Genomic DNA, 18,973 nt, shown 5'->3' with positions numbered 1-18,973 from the left:
TACGTACAAGTGCCATTCCGAAAGTTGCTATAAACACGACGAAAGCATGCCTTTCTCGCTTACTGGCGCTTTGTACGGCGTGCTGGAAAGGACATACGTGACTCCGAAGCGAGGGCGCACATTTTGGTCTGCGTATGCGTAAATACGGCGCACTTTAATGTTCTCAAACACACCCGCACGCACGACAACAACGGACGCCAAGCGAGTTTGCACACTCGGGTGACAGCCCGCGTTTACGATATCATATCCGTTAGTTGCGTTATAAAGCAAACAGTCTAGTTGAAAAACACCGACTCCATTAAATGCAGGATACGGAAAAATGGCGGCTGAGCTCGAATTTGAAGAAGGAGAAGAGCCACCGTTCAGCGCTGACATCGACGGTGAAGGGAAAGGGGCTGTGACGTCACTGGTGCATGAGGAGCAGTCCGCAACGCGCTCGTCACTTCAAATTCACAAATCTGCCTTTTATTTACTAGGTCAAAATGCAATTCCGATTTCTTCATAGCTGATTCATTTTTAATATAGAACAAAACAATGCATTTGCAGATTTGACAGTACCAGAGCTTGATCTTGTCAAGTAAATCATGATTTCCTTGGGATTCGAACCCATTACCGTACTATCGCAATGCTTTACCATCTGAGCTACAAAAACACTCATACGACCTGTAGTTTATACATGATATAGGATGTTAACGTGCAATTATTATTGCATAAATGTAATACATATTTAAGTTAGACTTATCTTGTGTGTAGAACAGCAGACTCGTGCTTCTTTTGCAAATTACTCTGCCAACAAAAATTACCATTAAACCCTTTTTTATATTTTGGTTGGAATAATTATAGGATCAATTTGATTATTTTTTAAATATCTGTAAATAGCCTCTTCAAGCATGCCTCAAATATAACAATAATAATACTAATTTATTACATATACGCTGAATGTGCAATAAACACTGGTCTGTTTCTTTTTATATAGAGTTGTTTTGTTTGCTGATGGGATAGATTCAGTGGTCGGGGAGGACAACGTTCCCCAGGTGGACCCTGAACGTCTGGAGAAACTGAAAAATGTGATCGATAAAATCTTCTCCAAGTTTGGAAAAATCACCAATGAATTTTACCCTGAAGCAGCTGGGACCACCAAATGGTAGATTTTAATGACTTTAAGAGTTTAATCTTTTAAACATTAACCTATGATATGTAATATATTTTGAGTATTCAGTTCATTATTAAGTAATAAGTGTAAATAAATGTAAATGTATATACAGGTTTATATTTTTGGAGTATGCAACTCTCAACCAAGCCCTTGAATCAGTGAAGAATGCAGATGGTTACAAACTGGACTAACAGCACACATCAGAGTCAATCTGTTCACCAACTTTGATAAGTAAGTGTCTATTATGTATTTAAAGTCCCCCAGGAAGTTGCGATCGTTTTTATTTCCGTATTCTTTCTGACACATTTCCGAGTGACAAGGAAATTTGAAGTATAAAATTAGTAGCAGCAGACTGATGTTGAATGGGAGGAGTTAACGGATGCTCCGGCCAAGCCGTCAAGATTACATCATTTGAGATGGATAGTAATTTCAGGGGGGAAGTGCATTTTCATATTTTAACTGAAGATTATGAAGTTACATGAATTTTAAAAAGAAAATGACCCTCATTGATTAGCTTTTTACTATAAACACTACAATATTCCATGAAAAAATAAGAATTGTCATTTTTAATTTCACTGGGACTTTAAACATTCATTATTTTATGTTGAAATGCATGATGTCTTCCAACAGTGGGGAATCGCATTGTGGGGAGGAGAGAAGTTCAAGCAGATATGGAAATTCAGACACCAGGGTGTATCGCTCATTGATTTCTCCCCATGTGAGAGGTAATTATGTGAGAAATACAGAGAGATCCTATGAGTGCTGAACGTATTGCTATACATGTAATGACGTGCTGATGTTTGGCAGGTATACTAAACTTATATAATGTTTGTATCTCCTCTTTGCCCCACCTCTCTGAAACATGCAGATTTTTAGCTCATCGCTATGAAAAGCGAGGTGTGCTATGATTGGCCAGTTAACCAGTGCGTAATATTTGGTCGAATACTGCAAGCGTGAGACGGAAATATAGCGCCTCTTACCATATTGGGAACATCAGGTTCCATAAAAATTCTACTGACAGGTACGCCCACCTTACTTGCGAATACATTTGGGCGGTCTTAGTCTACTCACACCACGAACTGATGTAGATTTGTGGGGGTGTGGTTACGCGAGGCGTTTCAGGCAGGTCTGGGTGAGCACTCGCTTTTAGATAGAATGCATCTTTTGTTCCGACACTTAAATTTTTGCAATTTTACGTGTGTAATACATACTAAATCTTGTTTTGTTCATTGTTTTGTTGTTCTGGTAGACAAAGCGTACTGGCTCTTGATGTTCCAGGGCCGCCTTTTGCAGAAGAACAACAAGGACAGATTCTGCCAGTTGCTATGGCGACCGTGCCCTCCGTCTTTACTCTTTACTCAGTCAAGTGCAAATAAAGGTGGCGACCGTTTAAATGTTCACACTCCGTTTTGGTCAAAGGTTAAAAGAGCCTTGCATTGAAAATCTGTAAAAGACAGAATCTGAGACTGACACTGGGCTCTTCGATTTAACAGGCAATAAGAAGGACCTGAAGAAATATTGTAAGATATTCCAGCAAAAGGACTGACTGAGTCATTACAAAGCTTCCAAGGTTAGTTATTTCTCCATAATGTCTAGCAAAGCATTTATTATTATCATTATTATTTGTTCATTGAGTTTTTTGCACTAAAGGTTATTTTAATCTGCTGATGCAATGTTCCTGCAACGCAGGAGTTGGTAGACAAACGTCGCTTGATGATGGAAGAATATAGGAGATACAGAGATAACGCCTTTCAGCTATACAACCAACAGAGAGATCTGCGCCACCAACTGAGAGGAGGTGAGAAACATCAATCTTTTTTGTTTCCATGTGCTATTCAATTGAAATAAACCAGTCATACTGTATACATCTACATACTGTATATTGGTGTGGTCAATAATGTTGTAAATTATGTGGGTTCCAATGCAAAAGACTTCTGAATTATTTTTCAGGTGTTGACACAGATGAGCTGGACAGTAATGTGGAGGACTGGGAAGAGGAAACCATTGTGTTCTTTATCAATGAAGAGATTCTTCTTCTGGGAGACATGGAGTTAGACCACTTAAAGCAGCCACTGTGAGAAACAATGTTCACCTACAATACAAAGATCTCTACGGGTCTGTTAACAAGTGACTGATATGAGAAAAGTAAAAAAAGTATATTCCTATAGAGAAGTGATGAGGTTTTTAAGCCAGGACTTATTCCGTACATATTCCCATTTTTTCAACACTATTTCAAGCATTACAATATCATGTAGCCTTACATTTATATAAAAGATTGAAGGACCGTGGATAGATTTGCTATTTGAAAAGGAAGTATTTGTATAGAAAACATAACATCACGCTTGAATTATTTGACATGCTCAAATGTTTCAATATCATCTCAGTCAAAACAAGTCCAAAATCCAAGGTTAGGGTTACATGTGTACATTACTTTTACTGAAGACAGGTAAGGGAGTGAACTATTTATTAGATAGTTATGGTTTACAAAATCGTTGTAAATGAGTGACACTGATATTTTTATATAAACATTTTCTTTGTATTTTATTTCATTTTTATAAAAGCCGATGTGCACTTCTCTAATGGTAAAATAGTTTCTAATATCCAAGCTTAATACTCATTGACACGTGTTTGAAAGCTAAGCTTTCCCTTAAATCATAATCATGCTTTAAATGAAGGTTAATGTATGATTACACCACCAAAATAAATGTTACTAAATTCATCATGTGTTGTCCTGTTAATGTTTTTAAATCCCAGTTCATAATGACTTTGTTAGGTCACGTTCTGAAACGCCTTGCTGTCCTTGAAGTCAAAGGTACAAACAGTCCAAGTAAAGAAACCCCATGTGGTTAGTGCTGTAACAGTCGGCACAACATGTGCTTTCAACAAAGATGCTTCTTGCTTAAGGGGGGGGGAATCTGGATTTCATAAATGCAAAAAAGATTCATTACAATATATAGCCTAATTTATAATAGAAAGAATAACCACTGAATTGCTTCATATGTAAATATGAAAATGGAGTGAAAGAGTATGTCTGTATTCATAAGTATTTTTCAAGTTAAATACTTATAACACTTAAATGCATTAAATACCACGTGCATTGCCATTTTAAAGTTTGGGGTCACTAACCCATTCATATATTTTTTAGAATAATATTAAACCCATTAAAACTTCAAGCATATAGATTAAAAGATTTGTAAAGTTATGAGATTCATTTAAGTGACCCTAGCTTTATGAAGATTCAGTTGAGAAAATAATGTTTGAATAAGAAACGGAGAATAGCATAATGACTTGGCGCAAAATGTAACTAAACAAATATGTTAGGCTACTTCTTGTCTCCATAACAACAGTAACCATTTTTCGAGCCCAGAAGCGCGGCGCCGGTCAGTCGCGTGTTGAACACTCAATATTTAACTTTAAACGTGCGTGGATCCCTTTTTTTATGATTTATATGAAGTGCAGTGGATGATGGTTTGAAGTAGTCCGAACATGGAGGAAATCCGTCGTGTTATTTTACATCTCTGCTCTGTGGAGTTTTGTTACCGTTAACAACAGGCTGGTGACTTCAGGACCACCGCAGGAAAAAGCGGAAGGCGCGCAATGCTGCCTCACAATGAGATTAATTTGCCATCAACAAGATTAACTAACTGCAGTATATTTTGGGAATCATTGCATTTCGTATCTCGTCTGTTAAAGACTTTGGTGCTTTTGGCTTTAGCGTAAAACCGGAGTAAGGTTCGTGCGAAAAGATGAAGGATGTGCCGGAAGAGTCGAAGGACTATCATCTCAAGGTGCTGTGGGGTTTATTTACATTAGTTTATCACTTTGTATACTGTGTGTTCAGCATAGCCTTAAGCGCGGTAAACACGTTTATTTACATGACTTTAGCCTTTAAAGTTCCACAGTTGCCTTACGCAATATGGTTACGCACGTCAGTTGCGTTAGCTTCTTGGCAATTGTTTCATTTTAATTTTTATAGCGCTTTTGGCAATGTGTGTGACTGCGAAGCAGCTTTACAGATTTCAACTATTTTTATAAGAGCATGATATAGAAAAAGTATCAAAATGATGGACATCTGCTATGCAAATATCCTATAGAAAAAGTATCAAAATGATGGACATGTGATATGCAAATGTCCTATAGAAAAAGTATCAAAATGATGGACATCTGATATGCAAATGTCCTATAGAAAAAGTATCAAAATGATGGAGATGTGATATGCAAATGTCCTATAGAAAAAGTATCAAAATGATGGACATCTGATATGCAAATGTCCTATAGAAAAAGTATCAAAATGATGGACATGTGATATGCAAATGTCCTACAGAAAAAGTATCAAAATGATGGACATGTGATATGTAAATGTCCTATAGAAAAAGTATCAAAATGATGGACATGTGATATGCAAATGTCCTATAGAAAAAGTATCAAAATGATGGCCATCTGATATGCAAATGTCCTATAGAAAAAGTATCAAAATGATGGACATCTGATATGCAAATGTCCTGTAGAAAAAGTATCAAAATGATGGACATGTGATATGTAAATGTCCTATAGAAAAAGTATCAAAATGATGGACATCTGATATGTAAATGTCCTATAGAAAAAGTATCAAAATGATGGACATCTGATATGCAAATGTCCTATAGAAAAAGTATAAAAATGATGGACATGTGATATGTAAATGTCCTATAGAAAAAGTATAAAAATGATGGACATCTGATATGCAAATGTCCTATAGAAAAAGTATCAAAATGATGGACATGTGATATGTAAATGTCCTATAGAAAAAGTATCAAAATGATGGACATCTGATATGCAAATGTCCTATAGAAAAAGTATAAAAATGATGGACATCTGATATGCAAATGTCCTATAGAAAAAGTATCAAAATGATGGACATGTGATATGTAAATGTCCTATAGAAAAAGTATCAAAATGATGGACATGTGATATGCAAATGTCCTATAGAAAAAGTATCAAAATGATCGACATGTGATATGTAAATGTCCTATAGAAAAAGTATCAAAATGATGGACATCTGATATGCAAATGTCCTGTAGAAAAAGTATCAAAATGATGGACATCTGATATGAAAATATCCTATAGAAAAAGTATCAAAATGATGGACATGTGATATGCAAATGTCCTATAGAAAAAGTATCAAAATGATGGACATGTGATATGTAAATGTCCTATAGAAAAAGTATCAAAATGATGGACATCTGATATGCAAATGTCCTATAGAAAAAGTATCAAAATGATGGACATCTGATATGTAAATGTCCTATAGAAAAAGTATCAAAATGATGGACATCTGATATGCAAATGTCCTATAGAAAAAGTATCAAAATGATGGACATCTGATATGAAAATATCCTATAGAAAAAGTATCAAAATGATGGACATGTGATATGCAAATGTCCTATAGAAAAAGTATCAAAATGATGGACATGTGATATGTAAATGTCCTATAGAAAAAGTATCAAAATGATGGACATCTGATATGTAAATGTCCTATAGAAAAAGTATCAAAATGATGGACATGTGATATGTAAATGTCCTATAGAAAAAGTATCAAAATGATGGACATGTGATATGCAAATATCCCATAGAAAAATGTCTTGTCTTCTTTGAGAACTTCAATTATATCCAATGCTTCAAGGTGTTATCAGATAAACAAAATACCAATGGATTTCCTATTTTAATAGTTATTGCAGAACTATTTAAAGCTAACAGAGGATGTGTGTTAATTCAAGGTGGTGCTGCGAATTCGACCGATAAGCGACGCAGAGATCGAGGAGGGCGCAACTATAGTGGCACATAAGATTGACCATCAGGTAGGCAACAATTTACAGACACCTGTCCTGCATTGGTCAATTCATGTTTATTGTTTACATGTTCACGTGTAACTGCAGTGACATAAATACTGCAGATCTACTCTACAATTAGCTGGAGTTAATCCACTTTACTGATTACTGGTATTGCAGACGGTGGTGTTGATGGACCCTTGTGAGGACCCAGACGATGTTCTGAGGGCCAAACGCTCCCGTGAAAAAACATACATGTTTGATGTGGCGTTCGACCACACAGCCACCCAGGTGTGTATACACAATCTCCTAGGCCCGGTTTCACAGACAAGGCTTAGTTTAAGCCAAGACTATGCCTTCAATATATATTTATATCATTTATTTAAAAAGCCTTATATAAAAACATCATTGGTGTGCATCTTGAGACAAAGCAATGGCAATGACATGTTTTATTGTCAGGGAAATTAATTTTCAGTTAACTTTTAGTCTGGGACTAGTCTAAAGCCTTGTCTGTGAAACCGGGCACTATGGTATAGTCGATACACTTCCTAGTTTGTAGAAAATGAACTTCAACCAAACTATAAATATCCTGATAACATTTAACAGAAGTTATAAAATCATTTTTTTTATTTAAGATTAATTTTAAGATAATTTAGCATTTTATGTGCAGGTCATCCGTATATTTATTCATCACGTTATTTGCATTTATTGGTTATTTAGTGAGTTGTGATTTATTTTTCCTTCATTTCAGGAGGATGTTTATATGGCAACAACAAAAAATCTTATTGATGCTGTGATCTCTGGTTATAATGCAACAGTCTTTGCATATGGACCCACAGGTAACAGAGTAATGTTTGGATAAAAATTGACATTTAGTACAATACAGGTGAACTTTAATTTTCACTGCATAGTTGTTCAGAAACCTAAGTGTTATTAAAAACGCATTCATTGTTATTTGTAGGAGCTGGAAAGACATACACAATGTTGGGTTTAGATTCTGAGCCTGGGATTTATATCCGGACGCTCAATGACCTCTTTAAATCTATTGAAGACACAACTGAGGACATGGACTGCAGTGTTTACATGTCTTATATAGAGGTCAGCCTCATGTTTCTTTTTAATCCAAATATATGTTTTTTTAACCAGTTTTTAGATTCTGTGACCCCACCCCATTACCCAATTATTTCTATCTAGCTTTTTTCTCAGTGTTTCTGCCTGCTTTTTGTAGAAATGTAGAGAATCCTGAATGACCATACACTAATGTATTGTTTTTACAGATTTATAATGAGATGATCAGAGATCTGTTAAATCCATGTTCTGGATATCTCGAGCTGCGTGAGGATGCTAAAGGAGAAATTCGAATTGCTGGCATCACTGAATTCTCCACGTGTAATGCTAAAGAGGTGCATTACAATTTTTTTATATCTTAATCTTTCATTTTAAGGAACTTTCCATTTTTTTGCATTGCAATCACCAGGGGTGTAATTACCACTAGGTACAAGTGGGACATGTCCCCTCCACTTTTTAAAATCCTGTTTGTGTCCCCCCAACTTTCAAATTAGTTTGTTATGATTTCAACCGTACGCTGTCATCGCCACGGAGAAGTAGGACTGAGCATACCACCTCTATCGATGCGGGCGTCCCGTACACACTCTTAAAAAAGCTCACTGAAAGGTTGTTTTCAATAACCTGGATGGCAGCAAGTGATTTTCTCCAGATTTTCTCCAAACTCAAAGTACTTAACGTTTAACAACCCGAACAATGACCAGGTGAGCCCAAATTTCGGTCAAAACTTACTTGTAATAAACACTGGCTTCTGTTTAAAGAATGAACACTTATTAAACAGATGAAGTTAAAAATCTTGCACTATGCGTTTCTTTCCCAAAATCCATTACAAGGAAACAGCTTAACGTACCATAACAACAACCACGGAAAACCAAATTAAATACATTTTGTTTACCACTGATATCAAACATAAACATGATAACAGAAAAGTTTTATGTTCTCAGTTTGTCGCTGCTTTGAGCCACGTTATGTGGTTTCTTTAAATAAACAATCTTAACGTGAGACTATTGTTATCTCCGGAATAAGTGCTTGTTCTTTTTACAGTAGCTAGTGTTTATTACAATTAAAGTTTAATAGAAATTTGGTTTTTATGTAGTCGTTGTTTTGGTAGGCTATGTTAAGCTGTTTTCTCGATCGGACTCCTTCTTTTAACAGCAGCTAGTGTTTATGACAAGGCTTGACAGAAATGTCGGCTTCCCTGGTTCTACCTTGTCAGATTTTCCTACCGCAGGGCAAAACTTATATTATAAACCACATCGCCAAAATAAACAGGTAGGATGATTTTACAATGCAAAATACCCTGTCAGATACTCCCACCATCTTAAAATAAACACATAAAGTATGTTTATAGCATTAATACCCTGTCAAAATATTTTAACAAAATAAAAGAAACATGTACGATTAATTTACTGCTCAAAACCCTATCAAACTGTACTACCAGTAATAAATAAATTTGTAGAACAATTTAACAACCAAAATACACTCAGATTCCTGTAGCAGTATAAAATAAATAGGAATGAAAAAGTTTACAGCGCAAAAAAATGACGTTACATTGATGTGTGCATGCCTGGTAGGATATTTTGACAAGTAGGATGAAATGGGATTCAAATCAAAAACATTATCCCCCATTTTGTGTCCCCCCTCTTCTCAAAACAAAGTAACACCTTTACTGATCACCCTCATTCATTTTTTACAGAATGCTGTTTCTTTTATATGATGTCGGATGATGTACTTCTGAACACAATGTTTTATTGTCCTTCTAGATAATGTCTCTTTTGACCAAAGGAAACAAACAGAGGACTCAGGAGTCCACTGCCGCCAACAAGACATCATCTCGCTCTCATGCCATCCTGCAGGTCAGTGCAGAACACACCCTAACTGGGTACATGACCTCAAACTGGCACACTGTCTAAGCGGGAGCCTGTCTGATGCTCTACAGGTGACGGTCAAACAAAAGAGCCGAGTAAAGGATATCAACGAGGAGGTCCGAGTGGGAAAACTCTTCATGGTAGACTTGGCAGGAACCGAGCGGGCGTCACAGGTCTGCTGTGTATTTTGTTTGTGTCAATGAAACTCCTAAAATTATTTAGAGATGGCACATTTTATAATTTAACACTTTTCATCAACTTTCAGTTAAATTACTAATTTAGTATTTTAATCATTAATTATTTATATGCATGTAATGATAAATAAAGTATTAGAGCAGTTTATATTGCAGCTACATATTTCTGAATGTGCTAAAGTGGAATATTCTTATAAGTTATAAGTATTTTATATCCTTTCTTTGATCTATAATATTTATTTATTTGATAATTTGATTTTTTCTCCATTTTATAAGACTTTTATTCTAATATTTATTTCATATTTATATATTAATAGTTACATTTTGAGTCCCAATATAATGTGGCTGAAATTGCGTACTGTCACTTTAAGAAATTAGTTACTTCTGTATGTTTATTGTTAACCTTTTGTTGCAGAAACCACTGTAAAATAGAGGTATATATTGACTTCAAATATATGTAGACTGGATAAAACCAAGTTAAACTGAAGATACTTGTAGAACGTAACCCCCAACAAAACATGACATTTCTTTTCTGAAGATCCTCAGTCTCCTTCTTCCTCCCAGACACAAAACAGGGGCAAGCGGATGAAAGAAGGCGCACATATCAATCGCTCTCTGTTAGCCCTGGCCAACTGCATCAATGCTTTGAGTGAGAAGGGTGGTAAAGGGGCTCAGTTTGTCAACTACAGAGACAGTAAACTCACCAGACTTCTGAAGGTGCGCCAAACCCAACCGGCCTAAAACGACTCCAGCATATCTTATCTAGAATTATTGAAACACTTTGTTGCAAAACAGTTGAAGTAAGTTTTGCTGTTAATTTCAGGATGCTTTGGGGGGAAACAGTCGCACCGTCATGATCACTCACATCAGTCCTGCCAGCACCAACTTTGAAGAATCGAGAAACACACTGGTTTATGCTGACAAAGCCAAAAATATACGAACCAAGGTACAAAAACAACAACATCAATATAGTGTTTGTGTGTAAGAGTGCCTTTAAAGTCCCAGTGAAATAAAAAAATACAAATCAAATTTTTTCATCAAATATTGCAGCGTTTATTGTAAATATCTTATCAATGTGGGTCATTCAAATTTAAAATTTTAAACTCGTTTAAAAACCCTCATAATCTTCAGTTAATATCTGAAAGTGCACTTCCACCCTCTAGTGACTATACGTCTGTTAGATGGCTTGGGTGGAGCATCCGTTAACTCCTCCTATTCAACTGTTTCAAAATGCGGCGGCTGTTTTAAATATCTAATCAAATCGCAGTGAAAAAACAAGCCACGCCCACTATTTTTCATTTGAAATTACGTTTTATTCGGAAATGCGTCAGAATATGGAAGTAAAAACGGTCGCAATTTAGGTTTCACAGGGACTTTAAACTCTCCCGTTGTGGCAGTTGTATTAGTTAGTTCATTACTGTATGTTGAGATATAGCCAGTTGTTTTTTTATTTTAGGTGAAACGCAATTTGCTGAATGTTTCCTATCACCTGGCCCAGTACACAAGCATTATCGCTGACCTGCGAAGTGAAATCGAATGGCTTCATGCAAAGATCAACCAGGAGCAGCAGAAAGGACAGAAAGACATTCGTGAAATTCAAGGTGTTTGTTGATTTGGAATATTTACATTTGGGTAATTGGCATATACGTTGTTTTATCAACGTCACGAATTTAGGCTTATATGTTTATCTTCAAATCTGCATGCAGTGTTTAAATAACACCTTTTCCGTGTTTTCTGTTTAACTTACAATCTATGATGAAAGCACGTACGAACATAGAGCAAGGTACGTGAGTTACCACGTAATGTGTGAATAGAGTGCAAAAGTAAAAGCATGTTCCAAATCGAGCCTTCCTGTCTACTTGATCTTTCTTTTATTTAAAAGAAGTATTGACAAGCAAGACAACATGAAGACGAAACATTGGATGCGTATCATACTGTACTAGACTAAGGGAGATGGCAACTAAGTGTGATTTCACAAACTTAGACAAAGAAATCAAGTCACAAATAATTCTAAGCTGCAGTTCATCACGTCTCCGCAAGATGGCACTACGAGACTCACAATGGCACAATGATGCTTCAACTGTTATTAGATGCAGGAATAGCTCAAAAAACAGCAGATAAACAAGCAGCTGGCTAGAAGAGATGCATGCAAAATCATCCAAATCATTTGTAACACACGCAGTAAACAAAAAAACACTGTACAAAGACAAGCAGAGAAGTTTTAAATCAAAAACTATGTTTGAAAACACAACATGTAACAACTGCGGAGGACATTACCCACACGATTTTCAAAGATGCTGCAGTTCTACATGTTATACAACCAGCAACTCAAATCCAGCAAAGCCGAGATTTCAGAAGATGGGGAAAAATTATAAACGCTGTACTCACAGAGGATACAGCATGTGAAACCAATCCATGATGTGTTAACAAGTTCGGATGAAAAGGAACTTTATGTCATACACACAGGTATCAACCGCAGTCACAAGTGGAGATCGCAAGTGTGCCCACGAAGGTCATCATTGATTCAGGCAAAAGCGTAAACATTGTTGATGACACTTAGGTACCAAAGTGCAAAATCACACTAAAACCCTCTGACGCCAAGATTTTTTACATATGGTTCTTTGACTCCACTTCGACTCCAAAGAAGGTAACAGCCATTAAAAAGCTCCCAGTGCCACAGAATGTGTCTGAAGTACGCAGTCTGCTCAGAATGACAACATATTGTTCACGCTTCATTAAACACATAAATTGGACAAGATATTCTCAACCTTTGGCGTACCCAGAACAGTCAAAACTGATAACGGCCCACCATTTAACAGTCATTGTTTTGCTGAGTTCAGTTCATATCTTGGAATTAAACACAGAAAAGTAACTCCATATTAGCCTAAAGCGAACTGAGAAGTTGAATGGTTCATGAGAACGCTCAAAAAGACAGTCATGACCACACGTGCAGAATTAAACCGTGAAAGCAGTGCCTGTATGGTAAAATACAGAGCAACGCTACATGAAACCACTCCAAAATCACCACCAGAACTGCTTTTCGACGGAAGATCAACACCATACTAACCTTTGCATTCCCAGAACAAGCCAAAGACTGACCTCAGTAACACTGATCACGTTGCAAAGCAATATCTATTGAAGAGATATTGAGTGACGTTGTACTTTGCCGACCTCCCGTGACAGGAATGTTGACAACTCCACATAAGATTAAACCCTACTGTGTTATCAAAGGATCAATGGTGACAGCAAGTCATTCTGGAAGATGCATTACCAGAAACTACTCATTCTTCAAAAGACTCCCGTCTCATGTCATGGTTGAGCACCAGCTTAAAATTCAGATGTGTCTCAGGACCTTATGCCAAGAAGTAGGCAATACACTAAAACCGACCCAAGACACGCTGAACACAACCCCCCATACAGCCTGAGACCAAATTGTAGAGCACAATTTATGGTCCACAAATTTCAGCTCATTTTGTTTGTATGTTTACATGTCTACTTTTAATAAGTTAGGGATGTAGTGTTTAAATAACTCCTTTTCCATGTTTTCTGTTTAACTTACAATGTATGACGTAAGCACGTACAAACGTAGAGCAAGGTACGGTGGCCGCTAGGTGTCACTGCGCTGCAACAGAAGAAAACACATGCAAACACAAAAAAGCACAAGCAAATTCAGAAAGCATCTTCATTAGTTTGGGAACACATGCCCTGCAAATACTCTCAACAAAAACAAACACAGAAACGCGCCACAACTACTCTCAACAAAAACAAACACGGAAACGCGCTGCAAATACTCGTAACACAAACAAACTCAGAAACGCGCTACAAGCTGCACAGACGACAACGGAAGTGTTTCCGGGGGACCGCAAAAAACTGATGCACCTGATTGGGACGCGCTTCATTCTGACTCTTCAAATTCGTTAGTAGAGTTGTCAGCCATATTGAAGGTAGTTGCTTTATAACTCTATTTTAACTTTCTTAACGTAGGTCCGTAGGATATTATTAGCCTGTCGATTTGAACAGTTTAACAAAAACTATGAGACATAGTAGCTGCTCGACTTACTTAAGCAAGTATCACTATAAAAAAGTTTAAAGGTTTAAAAAAATGATTAAAAACTTGTCAACTTATTCTAGTCGACATAGTCAATGTGGCTGACAACTCCACTAACGAATTTGAACAGTCAAAATGAAGCATCAGTTTTTGGTGTCCCCCGGAAACACTTCCGTTGTCGTCCGTGCAGCTTGCAGCGCGTTTCAGTGTTTGTTTGTGTTGCGAGTATTTGCAGCGCGTTTCTGTGTTTGTTTGTGTTGCGAGTATTTGCAGCGCGTTTCTGTGTTTGTTTGTGTTGCGAGTATTTGCAGCGCGTTTCAGTGTTTGTTTATGTTGCGAGTATTTGCAGCGCGTTTCAGTGTTTGTTTGTGTTGCGAGTATTTGCAGCGCGTTTCAGTGTTTGTTTGTGTTGCGAGTATGTGCAGCGCGTTTCTGTGTTTGTTTGTGTTGCGAGTATTTGCAGCGCGTTTCTGTGTTTATTTGTGTTGCGAGTATTTGCAGCGCGTTTCTGTGTTCGTTTGTGTTGCGAGTATTTGCAGCGCGTTTCTGTGTTTGTTTGTGTTGCGAGTATTTGCAGCGCGTTTCAGTGTTTGTTTGTGTTGCAAGTATTTGCAGCGCGTTTCTGTGTTTGTTTGCGTTTCGAGTATTTGCAGGGCATGTGTCGCCAAACTAATGAAGATGCTTTGCTTGTGTTTTTTTTTTTGTGTTAGCATGTGTTTTCTTCTGTATCAGCACAGTGACACCTAGCGGCCACCGTAGCAAGGTACCTGAGTTACCACGTAATGTGTGAACAGAATGCAAGAGTAAAAGCATGTGCAAACCGAGCCTCCCTGTCTACTTGATTTTTCTTTTATTTCAACGAGAAAGACACTGTGAACTGTGTGTGATTTTGTGTTAGCTGAGGTGCAGCAGTACAGTCGAGGTGAGATAGCAGGACTGCGAGAGCAGCTCTTGTCTGCCTTCAGGGAGCAAATGGAGATCAGACGCAGCCTGGTGGAGCTGAAAAGCTGTAACATGGAACTCCACATAGACACTTCAAGACATCTGATTACCATCTCAGAGTAAAAACAAACTCAAACACACCATGTTTACTTTGAGCACTTGTTTTTCAGACCTAAAGAAAGACAATATGCAAAGCCTATCTCTACATTTAACAAACACAGAGTGTTTCATCCATCCTTCTCGTCCTAATCTGGTAGTTGGGAGCAGGATCGATCCCGTCGGGAGAGAGACGAAGGCAGTGGGGAGAAGAGAGACGGACTGAAGGAGGAAGAAGAAGAGAGTTGGATGGAGGATCCTCAGTATGTCGCAGCAGCTCGAGAGCAGATAGGCCCCCTACAGGTTGAACAGAGAAGAACAAAGGCACTTAAAGTAAAATGACTAGCAGATTTTTTGCCAAAATTACAAAAGTAACATATCAGATTTGTTTTCCCCTTCTTTCAGCATGAACTGGAGGAAAAACTGGCGAACGTGAAACTGAAGTCATGTAAGATTGAGGAGCTGTGCCCTCAGCACATAAGCAACGATGTACAGAGAGAGATTCTGACACTGCTTTGTAAGGTCCATGAACTGGAACTGGAGAAAACTGAGATCCAGTCTGCTGTGCTCTGCAAAGACAACGCCCTCGGAACAAAAGACTTCATCATTCAGAGACACGAGCAGCAGAGGGAGCTCTGTTATGACATCATACATCAACAGAAGGCTCTCATTGAAGGTGGGAATCACAAGAACAGATATAGCCCGGCCCGAAGTTAACTCCTGGGCTGTGTTTGCTTATAATATAACAATTTATTTTATATTTCATTTATATTTTATTGTATATTAATTGTACATTAAACTACTCAACAGTTATTTATTCCTTGGGGAGATCTACCGGAAGTTACGTTTGGGCCACATAACGATTTTTATGTTGTTTCCGCTTAAACTGTCTATAATGTACTACATAATTTTGATAGAAGAGAATATAACACATATTTTGTTTTTCATCTTTTAATCTGTTTGTCCACAGAGCAAGGAATTTGTGTACCTGAGGGGTTACAAGAGCTTTATTCATTGTATTTTGGTGAGTTAAGTGAAGGAAACATTGAACGGATACTCGACCTTCACACTTTCTCTACAAACACCCGAGATGTACCTGTGAGTTAAATTTATGAAAATGAAAATTCTGTCAGCATTTACTCTCCCTCTTGTCATTTCACACCTGCATGACTTTCTTCTGCAGAACACAAAAGAACATATTTTGGAGAATGTTGTTAGCTGACCTCCATTCACTTGCATTGGTTTTGTGTCCATACTATAGAAATGAATGGGCGCCAGTGCTGTTTGTTACCAACATTCTTCAAAATATCTTCTTTTGTGTTCTGTGGAAGAAAGAAAGTCATAAAGGTTTGAAATGACAATAGGGTGAGTAAATGATCATGAACCATGAATTTTCATTTATGATACTATACTTCAATTTGTTTAGTCTTCTTTATTTTGTTTACATATCCATGTAATATATTCTCTGTTTACACAGCACAACTCTGCTATGATTATTACAAGGCAAATCACACAAGATGTCGTCTCGGATTCAGAAGTTTGTAAAGCAGAGAGAACACGGCGGAAAAACAGAAAGTTCAATTGTTTACATGAACATCCTCCTGATTCCTCTTCCTCTGGACTAGATTATGACAGGTAAGGTCATCTGATGTGTTGTTCTGGAAATACAACAGAAGTGTGGATTTATCTTGTTTATATGATTCTTATGACAGTGACAGTAACAGAGTTTTCAAATCATCATCGAAAATTCAACCACAGAGACAGCACCGCTTATCTTCAGGCCGATCGCTTGCCGTGAAGGTAAAAAAGGAAAGGTCTTCAGACTAGACCGTCAGACAGATATTGTTCTCAAAAGGCTTTTAGAATAGATATTGTCTTGTAGGACTTTTAACTGTTGACATAAATATATGGCAATTTTAAAGGGATAGTTTATTTAAAAAAATTTGATCCTTTTTAGTACGACACTAAAGAAATGTTGACAATGCTTCAATGTTAGATGTGAATAGTGTGTGACATTGAATGTCTTTGGGCAGGCGTGTGGCTATCGGGAATCAGCTCCCGTATGTCCCGCTGAAGTCGTGAGCCCAGATACTATGAGGGAGATCGCAAGTGATACCAAGAGCATCTCATTTATCGCTGCGAAACGTCGCTTCCACATTCAAGCAAAAGAGTCCAATTTCAGGATTGCTGGTGGGGCTTTGGCAGCAGGGCTGAAGTCCTCAATAAGCATTGACAGTCTGATTTCTACTCTTACGGATAAGTCAACTGAGGTCAAAAGAGCGTCAACAAGACACAAAGGCGGCTTTCGGTCGAAGCAGGATCAAAAGAGAACACAAGGCAGGATGGGGTCGTGTGAGAGACTGCAGTGCAAGAAACGGTCCAGATCCTTTGAAACCATCAAACGGGTACCATAAATTTTCTGCATGGTTAAAAAAAACATTTTATGTGATTTTTTTTCTAATTTAGAAAATCACTAAATGTTAAACATAGATTGAGTATCCAGATACATTCGCCAGATTTGATTTTGCCACAGCAGGTTCAAAAAACAACACAAAACCCTATCAGGTGTCCAGCTTTGGAAAGCATCTCAGACAATGGTCTTGTGCGACCGGCACTGAACACGATTCAGCTATTGAACGACAGTCCTGGAAACCCTGCAACACCTCCAGCGGCTAAAGTAAAGAACCCTGTTTTACAGACTACAGGTACAGAACTACAGCTGTTTCAATCTGAAAACTTCAAACTCGACCAACATTCGTGTGAGAACAACCAAGACTGACATTTGGATGTTATCTTATCTGAATTTTAAATAAATTAGATGTGAAACAGGCCTAAAAATCTTGATGTTTTATCTGTATAGGTGAAGTTCAGCTTCATAAGTTAGAGATCAGGGGAACACCACCCAGCACCATTCATCAAAGACATGGAGAGCTCAAACGAGGACAGACTTACAAACGTCTGCGAGGTGAACATTGTTTATCTTTTTTTTTATTATTATTCAACTAAACGTTTCATTTGTTTTAATTGTTGTAATGGGTTCTCAGGCCGTGCCGATGGTTGTCAAGCCACACAACTACTACAGCAACAGGACAATTACAAGAAGTCCACCAATGAAAATGTTAAGCAAAAAGCAATAAACAATATCAACAAAAAGACGGAAGTGCAGCAAAAACACAAGCATACTGTAAAAAAGCAGTAAGCCCGAGTTTGTAAACATTAAAGTCAAGTGAGTGTTTAGCTTCGTTTTGAAAATCTTTGAAATCTTTTGTTTTATTTTTGCATGTTTTCTTCTATTAAAATATTAAATAAATCTAACTGTATAAATGAATGACATATTGCATTTATTGAAAGAAAAAATACAGCATCTCCCTCAAAACACTGATAAAAATACATGTGAAAAATGTAATACACTTAATGCACTCAAAAAGTAAAAAAGCGATGTAAATTGGTTCCACGCAAAAATATTGAGTAATTTGAACAAATAAAACTTAAGTTGTATGAAGGAAATAAATTTAAGTAATGTTGACTAAACCTTTTTTTTGAGTAAATCCAAACCATTCCGACTGTACCAGTAATTTGAAGGTAATTTAACTCAATACTTATCCTTGTCAATGGTACTTTTTGTTGTCATACATAAATTATATTCAGGCTTACCACATGTTAGTCAAAACATAATGAGCAAATCAGATGAGAGGCATCTCACTACTGACATTAGCACAGTTAAAGCTCATTGAAGGATGCAATAGACATCATGGGTCACATAAACCTCTCACAGCCTCAGCATATGTACCACTCTTCAA

General features: G+C 37.2%; 1 protein-coding gene and 1 long non-coding RNA gene across 5 annotated transcripts; both read left to right on the top strand.

Moving 5' to 3' along the window:
• The first annotated feature begins 348 nt into the window (after positions 1-348).
• On the top strand, positions 349-3,872 carry LOC130413856 (uncharacterized). Of its 4 annotated transcripts, none has more exons than XR_008905550.1 (8): positions 349-476; positions 977-1,144; positions 1,266-1,384; positions 1,784-1,878; positions 2,403-2,531; positions 2,647-2,723; positions 2,804-2,951; positions 3,104-3,872. It is a non-coding gene; the product is annotated as an uncharacterized LOC130413856 (long non-coding RNA). The 4 variants fall into 4 exon arrangements; XR_008905553.1 differs by having other exon boundaries at positions 2,022-2,531; XR_008905552.1 differs by having other exon boundaries at positions 1,784-2,531; positions 2,843-2,951.
• A 334-nt stretch (positions 3,873-4,206) lies between these two features.
• si:dkey-26i13.8 (kinesin-like protein KIF19) lies at positions 4,207-18,501 on the top strand. The gene is made up of 21 exons (XM_056739561.1): positions 4,207-4,941; positions 6,910-6,990; positions 7,141-7,251; positions 7,712-7,799; positions 7,922-8,058; positions 8,238-8,363; positions 9,789-9,881; positions 9,965-10,066; positions 10,652-10,804; positions 10,911-11,033; positions 11,544-11,688; positions 15,034-15,196; positions 15,335-15,497; positions 15,579-15,849; positions 16,144-16,271; positions 16,651-16,808; positions 16,886-16,973; positions 17,207-17,578; positions 17,707-17,878; positions 18,034-18,138; positions 18,218-18,501. Exons 1-21 carry the CDS (start codon positions 4,900-4,902, stop codon positions 18,370-18,372), a joined length of 2,976 nt encoding a protein of 991 aa, XP_056595539.1. The 5' UTR covers positions 4,207-4,899; the 3' UTR covers positions 18,373-18,501.
• The last annotated feature ends 472 nt before the right edge of the window (positions 18,502-18,973 follow it).

This window comes from Triplophysa dalaica, chromosome 2 (genome assembly GCF_015846415.1).
Source record: "Triplophysa dalaica isolate WHDGS20190420 chromosome 2, ASM1584641v1, whole genome shotgun sequence".
NCBI classification, from domain to species: domain Eukaryota; kingdom Metazoa; phylum Chordata; class Actinopteri; order Cypriniformes; family Nemacheilidae; genus Triplophysa; species Triplophysa dalaica.
The sequence above is the reverse complement of the archived record's forward strand: the minus strand, read 5'-3'. Positions and strand labels throughout refer to the sequence as shown.